At 38.4% G+C, this 20,272-nt stretch overlaps 1 protein-coding gene across 1 annotated transcript in view; it reads right to left on the reverse strand.

Moving 5' to 3' along the window:
- LOC116710633 (eukaryotic translation initiation factor 4 gamma 3) overlaps nt 1-20,272 on the reverse strand; it is a 55,987-nt gene that overhangs the window by 4,378 nt on the left and 31,337 nt on the right. Inside the window, 22 exon segments of the mRNA XM_032549777.1 lie at nt 811-983; nt 1,199-1,311; nt 1,488-1,708; nt 1,787-1,904; nt 2,945-3,035; nt 4,983-5,089; nt 5,402-5,540; nt 7,107-7,211; nt 9,146-9,382; nt 9,456-9,602; nt 9,720-9,917; nt 10,027-10,182; nt 10,803-10,922; nt 12,674-12,798; nt 12,923-13,205; nt 14,966-15,054; nt 15,762-16,272; nt 16,275-16,495; nt 17,356-17,509; nt 18,487-18,612; nt 19,609-19,769; nt 19,914-20,025. Of these exon segments, the coding sequence (XP_032405668.1) occupies nt 811-983; nt 1,199-1,311; nt 1,488-1,708; nt 1,787-1,904; nt 2,945-3,035; nt 4,983-5,089; nt 5,402-5,540; nt 7,107-7,211; nt 9,146-9,382; nt 9,456-9,602; nt 9,720-9,917; nt 10,027-10,182; nt 10,803-10,922; nt 12,674-12,798; nt 12,923-13,205; nt 14,966-15,054; nt 15,762-16,272; nt 16,275-16,495; nt 17,356-17,509; nt 18,487-18,612; nt 19,609-19,769; nt 19,914-20,025 (3,707 nt within the window).

Here is a 20,272-nt window from a genome sequence, read left to right on the forward strand (position 1 = left end):
AATCTTCTTGAAGTTTAATTTATAAAATATTGAAATGGTCATAAAAAATATGGGATAATTTTAACATAAACTCAATATGTACAAAATTAGTGAAACCTTTTTAGAAAAAACATATGAACCTGAATTAAAAGAAAAATCAGGATATCAGTGCTCTTAAAAGGAAGTGTGGAATTTAAATCTGATGTTTTTATGCGTCTTATTTCATTCATGAACTTTTTTATAGACCACAGATTTTAGTGCATTCCACAATTTAAAAAAATTTAAACATTCTTTTTCTTAATCTTTTCACAATCATGTATAACTTTATACATGTATAACTTTATACATGATTTGATGAAGAAAAATATATTCAGTGCAATAATTAAGCCAAAACTGTACAAAACATAGATACATTTTGCACTTAATAAGAAAACGCCTTTGTCTATAAATACATTCTACTCAAAACTCAAATGGCTTCACTCAGCTCAAATTCACTAATGGGATGCCATTGTTATTGCATTTAAGGAAATAAAATGTTATTTTTTTATTTAAAAAGGAATAAAACAAATTTTTTTGTTTATGTGCATCTTTTAATGTATTTCTAATGCCCTCTAAAAGGCTTAAGTTGTTAAATAAAATTTTTTTTGAATGTGACATTTAATTTTTTTTTTTTACCCGATTAATCATCAAAATAATCAATTACTAAAATAATCATTACTTGCAGCCCTAATATGTACAAAAATATATTTTTCCTAATTTACAGAAACAGTTCTGGTGCAAACTTCTGCTGGCTTCCCTCTAAAACCTGAGGCCGGCAGCAGGTGGACTGACCCTCGGTATAGCTGTGCTTTGGGCAGCATTCCCTGCTGCACCAGCTGGAAGAGGAGCTGGCCCATGTGGTCCCGTGTGATCTTACTGCGCTCCAGGGTCGACTCCACCCCGACGCGCACAAAGATGTGCAACTGAGAGCCCAAGTCCAGCTCGTCCACACACTGGACAGCCTCCTGCAGGAAAACGAGATATCATCATCAAAACAAGATCGGCAGGACAAACAGGACAACTGGAACTGGAGCAGATTACACTGGAATGAACTCTGAGAGTCACAAAATTGTTCTAATGATTGCTGGTCAGGACTGACCCTGAAGGCATACTGGGCTTTGAAGGAAACGTTGCAGAAAAACACTCCATTTAACTAGCAGTGTGTTGAATTCAGAGCTACCTTGTAATCGTTTATGTGCAGAAACTCGTCAATAATGGACTTTGACTTCCGTTCGATCTCCTCCTCTGACCGGGCAGGTCTGTCTGGCTTCTGAACCACTGGCTCAGGTTTCACTGGAATAAGAGCGACATTTAGATCAATGCTGGGTCAGCGCTGATAAAGCCAGCCACATCTTATTCTAGCAAAACAGAGTCTGTTAGTGAGTCATCTTGTTCAATCTGTAACTACACAACGACAAAACAACAATCTGTCGATTTTAATCATGTTAGAAACACACCAGTGTTCTCACCAGGTTCCCTGACTTTGCTGCGCTCCGGCTCGGTTTTGTCCTCAGCGACGCTCGGCCTCCGGGGTTCTGCTCCCTCCCGCTCTCTTTGCAGCTCCTCTGGGTTTTGAGTCTCCAGCAGCTCTTTGGAGCTACCGCCCCTGACGAACGGGCCGGGCCGCGACGACGACGGGGCCGAGATCAGCGGCTTTTCGCTGCGTTCTCTGGCCGCGTTGTTCCGACTGCTGCGAGGTGGAGAAGAAAAGGTCAACAAAGTGGAGGAAAACCAGTAGCTATAAGTTCCAGGTGGGCTCATGTTCTACCTTCCCAGAGTTCTTCTGGATTCATAGTCGGGGTTCTGTGGAGGCGTGGTGGAGGGCTGAGGTAAAGGTGTGGACTGCAGTGCAGAGAAACGGTTCAGGCCGGCGGTCCGAGATAGTTCTGATGGTTTGGGAATGAAAGAAAACAATGACAAAGAACACAATAAAATTGCTTTTTTCATCTATTTGTCAAGAAAGGCAGGATTTGTAATCATTTTTCCATAGTAAAATTCAAGCAATTTTCAAGCATGTTCCAGAAAAGTTTTCAAACTTTTTGGGAGATTAAAACATCATAAATGAACAGTTTTAATTCACTGTTATATAATATAATTTATTAATGTTAATAATGTTTTGTGAAAGTGTTCTACATTATAAAACCGAGACAAAGTAAACTAAAACATAACAAAATGTTATGTTTTGTAATCTCTCTCACACACACCTTATACACCCGACTGGTCAAATAAAACACATATTAAATAGAAAAAGTCCCCTAATTTCAATCATGTTGTTTACCATACAAAGCATAACACAATCATTGACCCATTAGGAATAATAAATAATTACATTGAAAAAAATCCAAACAAATTGTGTTTCTGCTCAAATTAAATGCTCAAACACAATATACAAAGAAAGTCATAAAAAACCTGATTGTATCTAACCTAAAACAAGAACTGTTTAGTCTGGTTTAACTTCACGCAGTGAGAAAAATGTGTCTTTTGATTGAGTGAATGAAAATATCTGCTTTCAATTACAATAAGATTTTCCAAATTTAGTCTTTTAATAAACTTTTAATACAAAACTGTGCAGTTTAGAAATCAAGAACTTTCAAGAACTTTATACAGAAATCAAGCATTTCCCAAAACCTGAAACAAACACCTAATTCTAATTCTAGCATTTTTAAGGATTTCTAGAATTTGTACAATCCCTGTAAATTGAAAATGCATTTAAATTTTTCTTAAAATATAAAAACTGATTTTTAAAACGTTGAGGAAAAGGTTAGATATTAAGAATTTTTCTAGTTCCAGCTAATGTGAAAATAATCATGTTAACCTTGACCACTGGGTCTTATTTGAACTTCATTTCACAATTGAATCAACTTATGATTCATGTTTAGTTCAATGTTTTAAATCTTGTTCGTTCGTAAGTTGGTTCCCCTCTTACCAGAGTCGCTGGCTTTGGCCCCTCCACTGCTGCCCTTCACCCACGTGACTTGAGCCCGAGGGCCCAGCTGGATCTTCTCATCCATCTGAGGCTGCAAATGCAGTTTTTGTTACATTAAACTGGGAAAACCTCAACAAATTAAAAAAAAAACAACGCAATGAGAATGTTCAGCCAGTGATCTAATGATTTATAAATGAAAATAGCTGAAAACTAACCAAAAGTCCCCAGAGACAGCATTTAAAAGCAGAAGTAAAAATAATAATTGAATGTCCCCATAAACCTATGGAAAACTTGGGAGGTCAAGAGAGGTGTTAATTAGTCCATAAATCCTGGAAATGAAATCAAGAAGTAGTTACAGTCTATGGTAAAAAAAATGTATTTGTTTTTTGCTTGGGTACTGTTTTTTGATCAGTACCCAATCCATCCAGCAGGGGAGGCAACTAAATGCACTGCAGAAGCTAAACCACAATAATGCAGACCAGATGAGGGCAGGGAGCCTTTAAAGAACAGTTCTGTTCCACAAGACCCATCCTGTCGGTATGGAAACGGTAAATTTCATTCTACAAAAAAAAAAAAAAAAATCCAGCCGTGAGTGGCCGTGGAGGACAAACGCTTAATGAAGGTGAGAGACCTGTCGCGACATGACAAACTAAAGTACAGTGCTGAAACAGTTCATCACACTGCAACAAAACATTGGCTTGTTACCGAGCAGTTGCATACTTTCTTTGTGAATTAGTTTCTCATTTCATAACATTAAATTTAAAAAATCACTTATGCAGAGTTAAGGCATTACAAGAAAATCTTCTATTGAATCTAGTGTCTAATTTGCAACAACTTTGCAAAGTTTTCCTTTTACTTCAATTTAAGAGTTAAAAAAAAATTAAAAATCACTCAAAAAAATAATGAAGCATCATCACTTCTATTACAGAGAGAGAATATAAGCTGGAAAGATGATTCTGTGCCTGCAAAATTATTCCAGTTTTATGTTTTTATATTATAAAAATCTTGCATGGATTATTCAGGTATAACATTATTGCATCTTCTTGTCAGAACCAGAATCAACATCTTCAATAATCTGAGCTGCCATAGCTTTTTGTGGAAGCACACACCTCAGCTTCACTTCCTCTACTGTCACCTTCCTAAAAAATGGCTAAAGTCATTTTTTACCAAAAGTGATTTATGCAAACCTCTTTATTGCCAAAAGATGAGTTGACTCTTGTCAAACTTGCTCAAAGTCTTTTGCTCGTCCATTTTCCCTGCTTGTAACACGGCAACTTTGAGGACAAAAACACAAATCGCCACCTGGATTTAACTTAGCGGGCCTCCGATTGGATAATTACTGCAGGGCAATTATCTTTTAGCTGGCAACAAGTTATTTAACTCCAACTGATCCAATGAGTCACTTCATGTTTTTTCATGGTCATGGAAAGATGTTGGTCTGTTTAGGGCCAAATGAGGAGATTGAACACTTTGGGTAAAGAACTGTCCAATGCACTGGATTGGGTCTGAACAGCTGTAATTGACAAGTTGTCCCAAAAGATATTTTGATAAATGGCAATATTGTCATTTTGACAAATAATACATTGATAAAGGCATAATAGTGCAAGTTTCACCTTTGAAAGACCAAGTAACTTTAATTTTGTAAAATTTTGTACTTAACACTGGAACCAAAAACAATAAATAAAGTAGGAAATATTCCATTATGAATACAAAATATCAGAATGGAAACATTAATAATCAGAATGGAAATTATTAAGCTTATTTAAATTTATCATTTGATTAATTGATTAACTGTTTATTAAAACAGATTGCTTTGACTGCAGATTGATTTGAAAACAATCAGATGAGTATCCAAATTAGTACCAGATATGGAAATGGCACAGATTGGATTTTTTTGGGGGTGAAAAGATCAGAATCTGGCCATTCAGATTGCCGTGTAAAAGCTGAATATGGGTAGCATTTGGGCAAAAAAAGAGGATTTAGGTCGAATTCGCCGGCTGTGTGAACGCAGCCTATGAGCCTCAGGCGAATGGCTCACCTTGGAGATCTTTGGGATCTTATTGGGGTCGATGGTCCTGCTGTTCTTTGTCATGGGCACAGTGCTCCAGGTTTCCTCTTTGCGGGATTCCCTCTGCTCTCGTGGATCTACGTCACCAAATAAACGCGCCACAAACAAGAAGAGAAAATAGAATTTTATCATGAATTCAATGATGCTGTGAAATTGTACCTTTTGTACAAAGGACATTTGAGACGTTTTCCACAATGTCTGTCGCATATGATGAAATATTATAAGTCAGGTGACAGATGGAAGGCAGTGAGGGGGGCTTCCTGTCTGCTGCTGGGCACAATGGGATTTCTGCAGACTGTACGGACAGGAAGTGTGCCTGTATGCCCGCAGGGTTCCCGAGCCGATGTGTGACTCTAAGCTTTAAAGAGGATTCTGACTACAGGACTGACCCGGCCGTCTCTTGCTGTCTTTGGAGAGCAGCTGCTGGTGAACCTTTCGCTGCTCTTCCTGCTCTTCAATCTTGGCCTCCTTGTGGATCTGCTCGATGGTCTTTGGGCCCGAGTCGGCTCTCCTCGACACCCAGTTGTGCTGTAGAGGAAACAGCACGACATTTGACAACACATGATAAACAGCAGCTCAACATCAATGCCATGATTTAATACTCTGGAGCTGAAACAATTAATCGGAATTAATCGGATTAATCGTGACAAATCGACTACTGAAATAATCTTCAACTAATTTAGTAATCGATTAAATGTTAACAGCTGGCGTATGCTCACAAAAAAGGCAATTTTGCGTCTAAGCATATTCTAGCCAGAAGTCAAGTTTCATGGTTTTAGCTTCACCTGGTTCAAATTCCATAAAAAAAAAAAATCATATTAGGAACCTTTTGCATCAAATTATTCATCAGTTAATTGAAAAGATAAAATAAAATCAACATTTGAATCCTATGCTGTATTGATGTAAAGTCAAGGAGAAAGGACTAAGCTTTTCACATCATAATATTTAATTATTTCTTTAGCTGCAGATGCCTCCTTTGCTATAACTGATCTAGCGAACACTAATGGAATTCTTTGTTATTGCATGTTAGGCAAGAAAAAATTTATTTTCGTATTAAATTAATTGTTTATTTGCATCTTCTAATGCATTTCTAATATTGTATAAAAAACGTTAAGTGCTTGAATGACAAATCTAATGAATAAAACATTTTTTATCTGATTCATCAATTACTTGTCAGAATAATCAGTAGATTAATCGATTAGTAAAATAATCATTAGTTGCATCCCTGATTAAAACCTGTTCAATGGCTGCCCAAAGTAGTAATCTTACTTTCTTAAATCATTAAACTGTTGATTGTCCACAAATCAATCTAAAAAGTTGAAGACTTGTTAGTAAAAGGCTCAAAAGCCATAAATTTAAAAAATCCATGTGTTAAAACAAGCAGCAGTCGCTGACTAACCAACCTGTTATTGTTGTTGAGTTGATAGGTATGAAAAAGTAAGTGTTAAAGCCCCTTAAAATAAGAGGATACAAACATATATCCTCTTTAATTTTTTATAAATCAATTCTGGCTGATAAAGCCATTTTTCTAGTTACTCTTAATTAATGAAAATATTTCTTATTTTAATCATCAGTCAAACATTTTGAATAGAAAACTGCCTAAATTAGCTCTGAGGACAAAAACTGAAGAGTTGATAGGTTTTCCTCCTTAAGGTTTTCCTCCTTGTTCCTTCACATAAATTAGTTTATTACAGTCCATTTGCTTGCTTGTTTAATTTAACTGGGCCATGATTTAGGGTTTCTTCTCCTGATTTTTTAAAAACAGTTACTGCATTAAACCACATAACTGGTCTAATCATCCCGATGTTGTTCATCTTAAACATGACAGTAGACTCTGGATAAAAACCCATCATTATTTTTAGAATACGATTGGGAGACTAATCAGTCTTTCTCGTAAAAGAGTTGAAATTTGACTCCAAGGCTGATGGCATACAACAGGTTCAGCACAACACGACCTGAACAGCCAAGTTTGACATTCCAATAAGTGAGAAAAAAAACCCAGATACAATGAAACAAACCTCTGTGGGAAAGAGCGCACAATGAAATCTTAAACTTATGAAACTAAAAATAAAAGTACCAGAATGACACACTTACCAATCTTAGGTCTATAACATCCTGGAGCATAAACCGTATCCTAGATGATGTCTTCCGCTCCTTGACAATTTTTTCCATTTGGTTGAAATACTGATCCATGCGAGGCTGCAGAGGAAAAAACAGTGTTTGGATGGTTTGAAATGAGCTTCTGTTTCTGATGCCAGAAAATAAAATCTTCTATGGATGCGATCCCAGGTACTGGATCTGGGTACTGACTGGGAGATTTCTGAAGAATCAGGATTATGAATTCCTGATACCCGCTCTTCTCCAGTGAGAGAGACAGACGGATTTTGCACTGCCCTTTTTTTATAAACCCTTGATTATTTTTGCCATGGATCCCAAAACTGATTTACAATTTTTAAAGATTAGGGTTTTTTTTATTCAAACCTTGTTTTCTGCTGAGAATACAAGATTTTTTTTTACATTTTTTTATTTTTTACTTTTTACAATAATGATTACATTATAATAATTATAATATTGCAATAAAGCTCCAGCCTTTTGTCCAATAATCTGCTCTGGTCAGATATCCGGACTTGAACAATTGTTACAAAGTTTTATAATTTGCAAAACAAAGGACTACCTTTCTTAAATCTCTGTTTTTTAATTTTGGGCTGAATTATTAACAACTTATATCAAAAGAGATAAAAAAAAACCCTGCTTTGCAGGAAAACTCCAGAAACAAAACATGAAATTACTGGATTCTGTAGCTGTTTGTGTCTGCTCAAGTTTATCTTTAGAGACAAGCGAAGAAGCTATGAGACTTTCAGGTGACAAAGTAAACCTGGATTGGACAGCAGAAACTCCAGCTGAGATTAAATATTTTATCACTTTCAAGAAAAGGAAGAAACAGGAGAGACTCCAGAAACTGGAACGACATTGGTGACTGAGCGGTGGTGTGTCCTTTGACTGCACTTTAAAACATATGTATGACATTTATTTCATTAAATTTTACAAAGGACCTGAACAGGACTCACTACCTCCCTGTGGCTGTTTTGAAATGACTGACCAGTATCTGAACAGAAAGTTCTGAACAGATCATCGTCAGCTCCTCCAAGAGCCATTAGCAAACACCTGGTGGAGCTTATCATACAAACTACTTCTCTGTTCAACACTCCAAAGAACGGATGCAAATAAAATAATGTAGGAGCATTGTTGTGGTGACGTGTTGAAGACGGCGTGTCGGAAAGAGTAGGAGCTTCTTAAAGAGACAGAAGAAGACAGAGGCCCAATTTCAAAGCATCTAATGGTGAAGTCACATTTCTTATAAGTTATCGGTGGTATGTAAATAAATATATAACATTTTTATAACAGCTGAAGTTAACAGTTACTTGATTGTGCTATAAAATGGCACTAAGTACCTAGAAAATACATAATACTACCCTTTAAAGTACTGACTAGTGTTTAAAAAACCCTCCGAGATACAGAAGAATAGCTGTATAAATTAAACAGGCATGACAGAAAAATATTGGCACCATTTATTGACATTTGTCTAATTCATTTTTCTGTAACCTGGAAACACTTTTCAGAAGGAACACTGATGCAGCAAAGCAGATCTAAGTCACATTTAGTTTCCATGCTGTTGAGAAGATAAACCACATCCCAATGTAAATGGCACCCAACCACTGCTAGATCAAATCCTACCACAGACCTCACTTTTACGTCTTTAGAACCTTAGGAGTCCTAACATTCAAACTGCAATAAAAACACCAATGGTACATCACGTCAAAAAGATTATAGGTGGCAAAATGCAGTCTAGCTGTTAAAGAGTAAACTAATCCCAAATAAAAAGCTAACCTGACACACAGAGAACAGTGTGTATTTTTGCTCTGTGTCCAACAGAGACGCCAGGCACGTTTATGGGAACACGAGGTGCTTTTTTCCAGTTGCCTTAGAACATTTTGGGGCAATTAAGTCTGTTAAACTGAGCTACTAACCTCCACACTAACTTTATAGTATTGCACCGACAAGTGGTATCAGTTGAACGGTTTGCTCAAAGCTAGAGCAATCTAGTATATTTCTTTAAACCTCCTGCTGCTCACCTTGGCCTTTTCAAAGTCCAGGTCCTTCCCAATGGTGGTAAGCAGCCTGCACAGGCACTCTAAAGACTCCTCGTCATGGTTCTTCAGTAGCTTGACCACGCAGTCATGCATGATGGCTTCGGTCAGCATCTTGAGCTTGAAGAGCTCGCCGATGAACTTGATGTTGCCAATGGAGCGCCGCCTGGCCTTGTCTTTGGCTTCCTCCAGCTCCTCCTGAAGCCGCTCGCGCTCTGTCGCCTGACGCCGAGAAGGACAAACATCAGCTCCAGTAGCTGGAAGCAGAATAGAAAATGCTAATGAGAAGACAAACCGATGCAGCAGAGTCCAGCTCTTTCTGCTTCCTCTCGAACACCACGTCGTCTGCCTTGTCTTTCTCAAACTCCTTCTGGCAGCGATTTAGCAGCAGTTTGCGAAAGTTTACAGTGGAGTTGGGTTTGTCCGTCATCTGTACTTTGAGCTGCATAGAAACAACAGATAAAAGTCGGATAAGGGAAACCATTTGACTAAGATGCAGTACTCTCTATTCTATTTTTTTGTTATACACCTATGCTAGTTGATTAAACGCATTGCTTACCGTAGCTAGGCACCGACACATTTGTCCATAAGCCACAGAGAAGCTGGGCTCATCAATGGCCTTCTCAAAAACCAGGTCGATGACCCCTTTGAGCCTCTCCTCGGTGTCGATGGTCAGATCGGTGACCTGCTTCATCAGCTGGTTGAACTTCTGTGGCGTCAGCTTGTTCAGGATGCTTCGTACCTTCCTGAAGAGCTCCTGCATCAAAAAGAAAACAAAAATACCCGTAAGGGAAGATTGAGTTCAGACATTAATGTAGCTTAGTGTTGAGCATTTCCTTTGTGTTTGAGTTGTTTTGTTTTCCTGCCTGTGTTTTCTGCATCTCTGGATCCTCTGGAAGGCCCTCCCTCTTCATGCCGGGCTTCCAGGCGTTCTCCGACTTCTTCAGCTGAACATCATCGTTGACGGGCACGTTGACGATAATCTTCCTGGGTGGAGGCCGGCGTGTGCCCATGTTCATCAGCTGTGGTTGCAGAAAACATAGGGCAGGACATTTATCGTACCGTTTATCGAGAAAAATTTGTTATAAGAATTGTGATTTATTGTAATCTATTGTTACGATAGATTATAGTTACTGTTCAAAAAATTGACTAAAATTTTGTTTCTTATTTTCTCCTGTTTTTTTTCCACAAGAGCAACAATAAATATCAATAAATTCAAAAATATGATTAAATGAAGCCTGTAAGTGCAGTTTAGTGATTTAAATCACACTTCTTTAAGTAAAGAAGCTTGAACATTTTTCAAGAACAACATTTATCCAGTCATCTAAAAAATTTGCAATAAATAGCTTTTTTATGGTCACTTTTATCGTTATTACAATAGTACTACAAAATACTGTAATAAAATTCTATTTCTACAAAGGCGGTCAGTTTTCCTCTTGGTTTGTAGGTGAAATTTCTTGGTATAAAAGTAGAAATCCACATTTTTCTTAAGATTTTATTACCTTTATTTTTCCTTCATAGCAAATTTATATCACTCAAATATATTTACCTTCTATAGTTGCTGAAAGAACATGTTTTTCTCGCCCAGGAGTGTGTGTGATTTTATGAATGGCTATCGTCTGGATTTGTGTGTGTGACTCACAGCCGCTCCTCGTCCTCCGGTCATCTGCCTCCCAAAATCGGCGAAAGCAGGTGTGAAATCGGGACCCCTGGAAATCACCCTGGAGTCCACTGCCCGAGATGGCAACTTGTTTTGGTTCATCTGCGTGACACAAAGCATACACACCGTTACGCATGTGTGCACACGCCAGGCTGAGATAAACAGCAGGGGGCGCAGTGATCTTCTAACAAATCTGGTAACAGAGCAGAAGGGGCTCAGCATGCCCTGTAAGAGAGAGAGTGCGTGTGAATTTCCTCCTCAGTAATCCTCTATAGTTGACCTGCTATTAATGATGGGAAGACCAAAGCATCAGGGTTTGATTTATGATCACCATTTTCTAAACTGATATTAAAATATGCTTGGCGTGTTCGGAGAGACAATCAGTACTTTGGAACCAGATGTGGTGGAAGTGAAGAGGAGGGAAAAAAAAGAAGAAGAGTGGAGTGTGTGGGGGAGAACAAATCAGACTTTTTGTCGTTCAGCTGTCCATGACTTCCTCTCTGAGCTTTTCCAGAAAAACTCGTCTCTCTCCCTGTGAGAAAAACGAAACTTTGGGACGGCACCAATCAACTGTTCACCGTTCTGTTTGAACAAAGTGGGGGAGGGGCAAGTAATCCTAACGCTGCCAAGAGTGACATAATAGCAATGTGATTTTAATCAAAACAGCATTTCAGCGGGCCATATCCTCCACCCATACAAAGACGTGGATCTGAGCAGCAAACCAAGCTACTTCAACTTTGATCAAGACGTTCTGACAAACTAAAACCACGTCCATGTTGTTGTACTGAATAGATTAGATTAATTTAATACATCACCCAAAGTGGAATCCGCACCACAGATTATGCTCATAATTAATTTGTTTATTCTTTATTGCTTCATCTTTAGACACATTTACGGCAAAGTCCCAGCACTAGCCTTCATAAGTGATCTTTTCTCCAACTAATAACCTATAATTCAGATTAAACAATCATTTTAGACACATTAAAATGGATGAAGCTTCATAATAAAAGACTTGATTACTTTATTATTAATGTAGCTGATGGATAATAATTATCTACAGGAGATCCAGTTACATCATGAATTTCTCACGAACATTAGAAATTTCACTTAGCAAAGAGCTTCAGACAAAACGGAAAACTGCAGCAGAAATTACTGATTATGTCAAACCCATTGGAATTCAAGCTGCAGGAAGTCTGACAGTTCTTTGTGTAAATAATGCGAGTGAAAATTTGTGGATGTTTCAACAGAATATGTTAAGTTTCATTTCAATAGCACCAAAATAACCTCATACGCAACTGAAACTAATGGTGATGTATTGGTTTCTCTTCCATATGAATGAATCAGAAACAATAAAAAGAGAAACTTGTTATCAAAATAAATTACAGAGTGATATATCTGAAGTATTTATTTCTGTTATGTTTGACAAATTAGGGTTTACAATAATGTAAACCAACATTTTAATTTCTCAGAGAAATTGAAAAACCACCACCAAAAAACATATTTTTTAAAACATTTGCTTGGCCTTCGAGGCCTTTATTCAACGGCAAATTGAACAAATTTGGAAAGATGGAGGAGCGAGAAACAATTACTAACTAATCCACATGGCATCAAAAGAAAAAGGGATTTTCAATACAAATACTACGAGTTACCAGTTATTGACACCTTCTGTGAACAATTAGCCAAAGTGGATGATTGCCAAAGAAGCTGGCTGTATCCAGCAATAGTAATGGAAAGTTGAGTGGAGGAAAAGCTCAATAGGGAACATGCATGACCTCTTAAGAGGACTGTTTAGTAAGATGTGTCGAACTAAATATGTTCTTTTTAAAAGAATGATCATATCTGCGTCACCTTACCTTGTCTAGCACCACATCGCTGATTGGTGGGAGCCCCTCGGGTTTCTGTATGCACTGAGGCATGAACTGGAAGCCCAACAGGAAGTCTCTACCATACTGTCGCTTCCCACTCGGATCAGCGAGGTCTGGAAAACCAAGAGGGATTGAAACAGAAAAAAACTCAACAGGCAAGTCAAACAGTGTCTTTGCTGAATACTGTCGTATAAAAATAAGAATTTGTAGAAAATCTTGTCTGCTGAGACTTCTTACCTTCCACATCTTGAGGAGTCCCCGTGGAGTTCTCCTTGTCTCCAGGGGTGGTGCCACCATCGCTGCTCTCTGTCTCGGAGGTGTGGCCTGCTCCATTTCTCAGGGGTTCAGACTCCGCCTCGAAGTTCTCCTCAGAAACGCTGGACTTTTCGTCAGCATCGGGGCTGCTAGTGGGAGCGACGGCTGAGGGGAAGACTGACGGCAGGGGCCCAGGGCTGCAGCTGAGGGGGGCCAATTGAAGGGCCTGGTCTCCAGCAGGCGAGCCGACAAATTTGGGCTCCTCCTGAGTGGACACCAGATTCAGTCTTCAGATGCAGGTTTTCTCGAACTGCAGAAAAGATGCTGCTTTTCTGCAGTTTCCTTAACATCTTATAAGAGCATAAAATGTGAAAATCTAAACACTAAATTAGGGCTGGGTGATAAATCTATCTTATTGATTAATCAAATTTTTGGTTTTTGGAGATTTAATTTTTGGAGAACCTGGACAATGCTCTACTTCATAGTGATGTCTGCTTTCTCAAGGCCGCCATCTTGTTTGACAAGCATGTTTTACCGCTTCTATCTATTTGGACTTTGGATTCAGATCAAATCTAAGGCCAGATATAAGGGTCAGGTTGAGATTTCTTATTACAAGAATACAGTCAAAATAGTCTAAATAATGCGACCATAAAGATGTAATATTAAAAGAACAAAAGTAGTAATTCTATGAGAAGAAAATGAGGACTGTTGAGTATTTTGTGAAGTGGTACTTTGCTCTAAGTTTTACAAGTAATACTTAGAAAAACTTAATCTTTTAACACATTAATAGCATGAAATTATCATCAGTAGCAGGACATTGAAACGATTCTGTTTGCAGGACGATCCATTTTGCAAAAAAAGAACCACATGAACTGAGTTAGCCACATCAGATCTATCTATCAAAGCACTTTTTTCTCTTTTCTAATTTTATGATGTTTTTTTCTGGTAGATTTGCATTTTTCCTGCCAATACTATGTCTATGTTCTTGACAGTTAAGTAAAAGATTCAGCCTGACCCCGAAAATCTGTTGTACAACTCACAGAGGGAAAGATTGAAATAAAAGCCACTTTTAGAGGGATTTAAAAAAAAAAAAATCATTCGTGAATTTTGTTTTTTAGGAAAAAAATAGAAAAATTGGAAATCTGCACTTTCATGACAATTTTTTTTCCCCAATTCATATCGCCCAGCCCCATGTTAAATCTGTTTCACATGAATGAAAAAATAATGACTTTTCAACAAAACAGCTGGATGATAACCACCCACATAAAAATCCAAGCAAAATAGACAGAAACCTGTAGAGCCAATTTGGGTTTTTTATTATGCCAAAACTAGTTTGACGTATTTATTTGTTAATTTTAAGTTGTCAAAAAAATGAATGATAACCGCATGCTGTATGCCTTCTGTTAAGGTTTGCTGTCACACTGAGGAGGAAAGACCTTTGTCGGCTAACAAAGCACTCCTCAAGTCTTAAGGATTTTCTAACTTCTAAAAAAAACTTCAATCAACCTCCAAATGAACCAGAATCGCCTCCACATGCTTCTTTTTGCGTAGCCATTTGTATCACTTAGACAAAACTCTGAAACAGGCGGTAAACTGAACCAACTTATAATCTAAGCCAGTGAGATTTGGAGCTTTTTGACTTGAAATAAACTCTTTACAGAACTTCTCCTAAAGCCTGAAATAAGCAGCTTGAGGCTATTTGTTTCTGTTTGATGATGTGACAACAAGACTTTGGGGCAACACCCTTGAAAAAAGCACAAATAACTTAGAGAGGCTAACAAGATGGTTAAAGATGGCTGAAGTCGTCTTGCCGTATTTTTTTGGACTATAACGACAGAATGTCGTTTCTGTCTGCCTCCCTTCTCCACATGTGGAAATATTTTTCTCTTGAGCTTTTGCCCACATTGTTTCTTTTCTTTCCCCTTTACCCACTCTGTCCCACTACATTGACACTTTCAACTACAAGAAAACCTAAATACCAACATTTTGTTTAGTCACCAATTGTTTTGTTTCCAACAAACAGACCTCATCGTCCTTGTGAGGTGCATCTCCAGCACAGAACATTTCATTTGGTTTTCTCCAGGTCTTTGGTATAGCAGAAGAAGTCTGATTAACTGTAAGAAAACAGACAAGTGTTAATGTGCAATCAGAAAACGCATGTAAAGTAAATGCAAACATTTCATAGTGTGTAACAATGGTTTGGTCACATTTATTTCTGGTGAAAAGTTTCAATATCAGACAAAGATAACCCATGTTAATTTAAAAAGACATTTAAATTATTACCTCATTTAAAAAGGTAACCAGAAACAACTTCCACGTATATGAAAAATTTACTTCAACCACCTCGAGTCACAGAATGCAATTAAGATGTCAGCGTGTGACTCAAACTTTGCCTGACAGAAAAGTCTTGTGAGAAAAAAAATAAAATAAAAAACTAAATAGAACATACAACATTAAATAGTTCTTGCAGGACAAAATTTAAGAACTATGATTAATGTATTTAAGGCCAACTAATTTTGTAAAAAATATATTTTAAGACATTTTCAGGCCTTCATTTTAGATACATTCATTTAAACCATTCTAAGGTTGCGGAGAAACCTTGTATTTGTTTGTTGTTCGTTTGAAAAGCAATATAAATAAAGTGTCCAAAAAACAAACAAAAATCTATCTGATTATTTAAAATGTCAAAAATAGGACAAAATAGCAACACAAGAAATATATGTACTTGAAGTGTGCCCATGCCCAACTTATACAAACAAAAACCTCCAAAGTTGAACAAAAGAACATTAGAGTCTTGCTATTTGAAAGTGAATCCCGTCACCTGTTGTAGGGCTCCTCCTGATCAGCGCCTGTTGCTGGGAATCCATTTTGCTCTCGCTTTGCGAGTCCATTCCTGTTCTGGAGATGAGGTCCTTTACGTCGAGGGTCTTGCTTGGCTCATCTGCCTCTGCTGTGGCCTGCACAAGAGGCGGGAGGCCGGGGGGGAGCATGACTGGCAGGGCTGGGAGGGGGCTGGAGGTAAGGGTGACAGGCACCACGGCGACAGGTGACAGAGGGGAGAGCGCAGCAGCAATTGGAACCTCTGGCCTCATGTCAGTGGGCGCGCTTTCAGAGGAGGAGGCATCTCTGTAAGCGGGAGCAGAAGCCGGTGGGACAAGGGGGACTTCGAGAGCCACAGCGTCGAGCTCACTCCCTGAGTCGGCGAGGCCATTCAAAGCCTTGGGGGCAGCTGACGGAGAAGCATCAAAAGTCTGCGGCGGTTCTGGAAGAGTTTTGTCCATGTTGGGCATGTGAGGTGCTACCATGGGTGATTTGCTCTCTCCACCAGAGGAAGGCAGGCTGAAGCAGCGGGCTCCCTGGCTGAGGGACCGGCGCTGGCTGCTGTAGGTGGCGGAGTGGCTGTGGCGCCGGCGTGGAAGGGAAGCTCTGGCTCAACGGAGGCAGAGGGCTCAGACACAGAAACATCGGCCTCCAGTCTCTCTATAGGGGCTTCAGGCTGCAGGAGTGCAGGAGAGGAAGACGTCTGGACGACTGGCTCCAGTTTTGGCAAATCCACTGATAAGAAGAAGAGAAAGAAATAAATGATGCAGAAGGATACTAAACAGTGATAATATTAAAGTAAATGTTGAACATGTTTTGTACACATTTCCCACAGTAAACTTCAAGCATTTTTCAAGCATTTTCAAGGTAAGTTTTCAAACATTTTCCAGCACCACACTTTGGAGATAAAACAATACAAATGACAACACTTTCAATTCACTACTGCTGATCATTTAATCGATTATGATGCTATGTGACTAATAAAATATTACTGAATTTTATGCTTTGAAAATTTTCTCTCACACACCCTATAGAACAAAATACTAATTTAGCTAAATTAAAAAAAATCCCTCAATTTCAATAACTACTGTATAACATTTAAGACAACCTTCATTTCAATTAATAAGTCATTGAGTCATTAGAAATAATAAACATGCACTACATCAGACAAATTGGTTTGTGTAAAGGTTCCTGAACTTCCTGTGCAAATTAAATGCTTAAATCACTTGACTTCCTACATGGAGTTTTTTCTCCTAAAGATTTATTACAAAACTGTGCAGATGGATTAGCAAGCAATTTCAAAAACTATGTACAGAAATCAAGCACTTTCCAAACCCTGAAAACATATTTTTGAAATTTAAGTATTTTCAAGAATTTCAAGCACTGATCAAACCCTGCTTGAGAAAACAAGAGGAGATGTTTTTAAAATGTCTCCAGTTAAAGTGTTCCAGCTGAAACAAGAAGAAATATTTTGTACATGTCTGAATGTTCATTATTCGGACCAAAGGTATCATTTTTGTGTTTGAAGTAAAAATTGGAAGAACATTTGAACTTATTAAAGCCTGGGATGTAGGAAGGAGGTTTTTTGGGCAGACCTGGCCCTGGTTTGGTGTCTGAAGCCCCGGTCGTTAGCGGCGGCTGCTGCATCTGCTGCGGCTCAAGCGCCAGGCCTCCGGGATGAGTCTGTTGCTGCTGAGGGGGCGGGGGCTGTGACTGCTGCTGCTCCGGAGTCTGGCTGCTGCTCGGGTGCTGTGATTTGAGGGAGAAAATGCGAAGATAATGAGGGTGCAGCCATAAAGTCCATCAACACAGAAAACCAGAAAATAGAGGCATTGAAATGTAGGCAAGTAAACATACAAATACACAAGACCACAAGTGGGAAAAAAGGAGACAGCGGTGGAAGAGAAACATGATGGGGAGGATGATTGTGGGAGGACTGTAAAGAGAAGGATGAAAGCTCAGGACAATGAAAACATGGAGAACAGGAAAGACGCTGTTAAGATCCCCAGGAACACACAATGAGAAAAAAAATCACTAACATTCCTCTTCAGAATCTAGACGAGAAATTCAATTTGAAATCAGTTTGTCTCATTTGTCTGAGGATTGTTCGCACAATCCAAGTTACTCTAAGCAGCAAGTCAAACTAATTACATTTTCTTCCTGCAAGGATAGAAACATGCTGACTCAGGAAAGACAGGGCTATATGAGAGGATTCTGCAGGAGTTTACAGACTGATGCAATCTCCTGTAGAAGGAAGGAAAAACAACCAGCAATGGGAAAAGAAAAGAGGTGGAAAACAGAGAGAGACGTTTTAAACATAACAAGGCCTTGATCCTCTTACTACACGTCTTAATGTTCTAAAGTGCCTTGTGAAATTATTCTATTTGGGGTTCAATACACATACGCACCTCCTTTTTCAGATTATTTGTTGGGAAAATTGTTAAATATTATTAATTTTCCTTCCTGTTTGCAATGATGCATCTCTTAGTGTTGCTCTATCACATAAGACGACATTGAAAACATTCATATTTGTATTTACTACCCAACATATCTGCAAAATTTAAGGTGTAATAAGCCACTTAGTTTTTACTAATAAAGTTACGACTCTAGGAATTATTGTAATAAATTACTAAGAAAGAACATTCGTTTGTTCCTAAAATTAACTCATGGCTCTTCTCATAATGCGGATGTATCGTAGATCTCCCAGAGTCTTAAAAGAGCCATACCTGTGGTGGTGTTGGGGTGGAGGGAGGGGGACAGACAGGGGGCGTTGAGTTCCTGCTCCCTGAGCCCCCTGCCAAGATCTCTGCTGTGATATCCTTACCGCCCTGATTCGGGTCGCGGATACAGATCTGTGAGGACAATGGCAGAAAAAAAGAAACAGGGACCTCACTAAAGTCTTAAAGTCTGAGGCCAAGCAGAAGGCAGACACAGTGAATGAGCTTCACCTAACAACCTTAACCGATTATTAAAATAACTGATGAATCGTGATTAATTGATTTTACCAATCCATTAATCAATGAATCATGATTAATCAACTATAAAAATAATTAACAACTAAATTAGTAATCAATTAACCATTAACTGGATTATACAGACTCAAAAAAATGACAATTTTCGGAAAGAGTAACACACTCAATGTAGTAATTAAACAACAAAAAAAATACATTTGCATTTAAGATTAAAATCTTCCCTATCTGTGAATTTGTTCTACCAAAAACTCCTTTCACGGTTTTAGCTTCACCTGGTTCAACTTCTGTCCTAATAAGCACCTTTCGCCATCCAGTTGATCAAAAAAAATAATCACCAGATCAGCCCTACACTGTACTGATGTTAAGTCAAGCAGAAAAGGCTGAGCTTTTCACATATTAAAGTTAGCTACCAATGACCGAGTGTTCAGTAAAGGAATGCTGGATATTGCATGTTAAGTTTGAAAATGTTTTCATTTGAAAAAGGAACTGTATTAGTTGTTTGCATTTTTTGTGTATTTCTAGCTTTGCATAAAAAAGAATAAAACATTTCCAGAATGTGCCAATGTTTCTTTATCCAATTAATCATCAGAATAATTGATTATTAGAATAAATGTTAGTTGCAGCACTAAGGCTGTGTTCACACTGCAGCCTGAAGTGATCCAATTCCGATTTTTTGTCAAATCGGATTTTCTACCGTGGCCATTCACACTTCCAAAAAAATATGCAACCTGAATGTGTTTTCCATGGTCACGGGCAAACATCCTGAAAGCTACTGATATTTCTGTTACCAAGTGAATTGGTGACTTAATGTGTACAAATGTCAAATACAAGAACTAGCAAAGAACATAAATCAGAAAAAACTACTAAGATACTTACTGTTTTCTTCTCACGCCTGGCTGGTTGAGGTTGCTGTTGTGTAGGCACTATGATCGAGGGTGAGTGGGGGAACAGAGTCTGGCCAGGGTAGAAGGTTGGGCCCGCTGTAGGAACTGGAGCAGGGACAGAGGGTGAAACCGGAGGGTGGTACCTGAGGGGATCTGAACCAGATTACAAGAAAAGAAAATAACATTTTTTAGTAAAAGCAGGGTTCTGGTTCCAGACTAAAGAGCTGATGTGGATTTATGCTAATGAGTGTTTTTGATTTGAGACTGCATGTGCTTAATGACAGGTGAAAGACTCACGATATGGGTTGGAGTACTCCCCTGGTCCTGGACCGGGGTAGAAGGTGCCAGAACCAGGCGGCTGCACTGAATACTGCTGTGGCGGTCCCACATATTGTGTACTGGGCCGATACTGGAGGGAGACAAGAGAAAGTGAGTGAAAATAACACACACACAAAATGTTTTCTTAATATTTTTAAATTAGGTTAAAAAAAAACCCCAACAAAAAACATGACAGATGCTGACATTAATAAGCTTGCGACTATGTTTGTGTTCAGCTTACACATCAAAAGATATGTAGTTTATATCTTAATGATTTTTATTGATCATTAAAATTGATCAATAATTTTAATGCACTGATAAAATTTATGATTTTGCAT

The sequence above is a fragment of the Xiphophorus hellerii genome, chromosome 20 (genome assembly GCF_003331165.1).
Source record: "Xiphophorus hellerii strain 12219 chromosome 20, Xiphophorus_hellerii-4.1, whole genome shotgun sequence".
Taxonomy (NCBI): domain Eukaryota; kingdom Metazoa; phylum Chordata; class Actinopteri; order Cyprinodontiformes; family Poeciliidae; genus Xiphophorus; species Xiphophorus hellerii.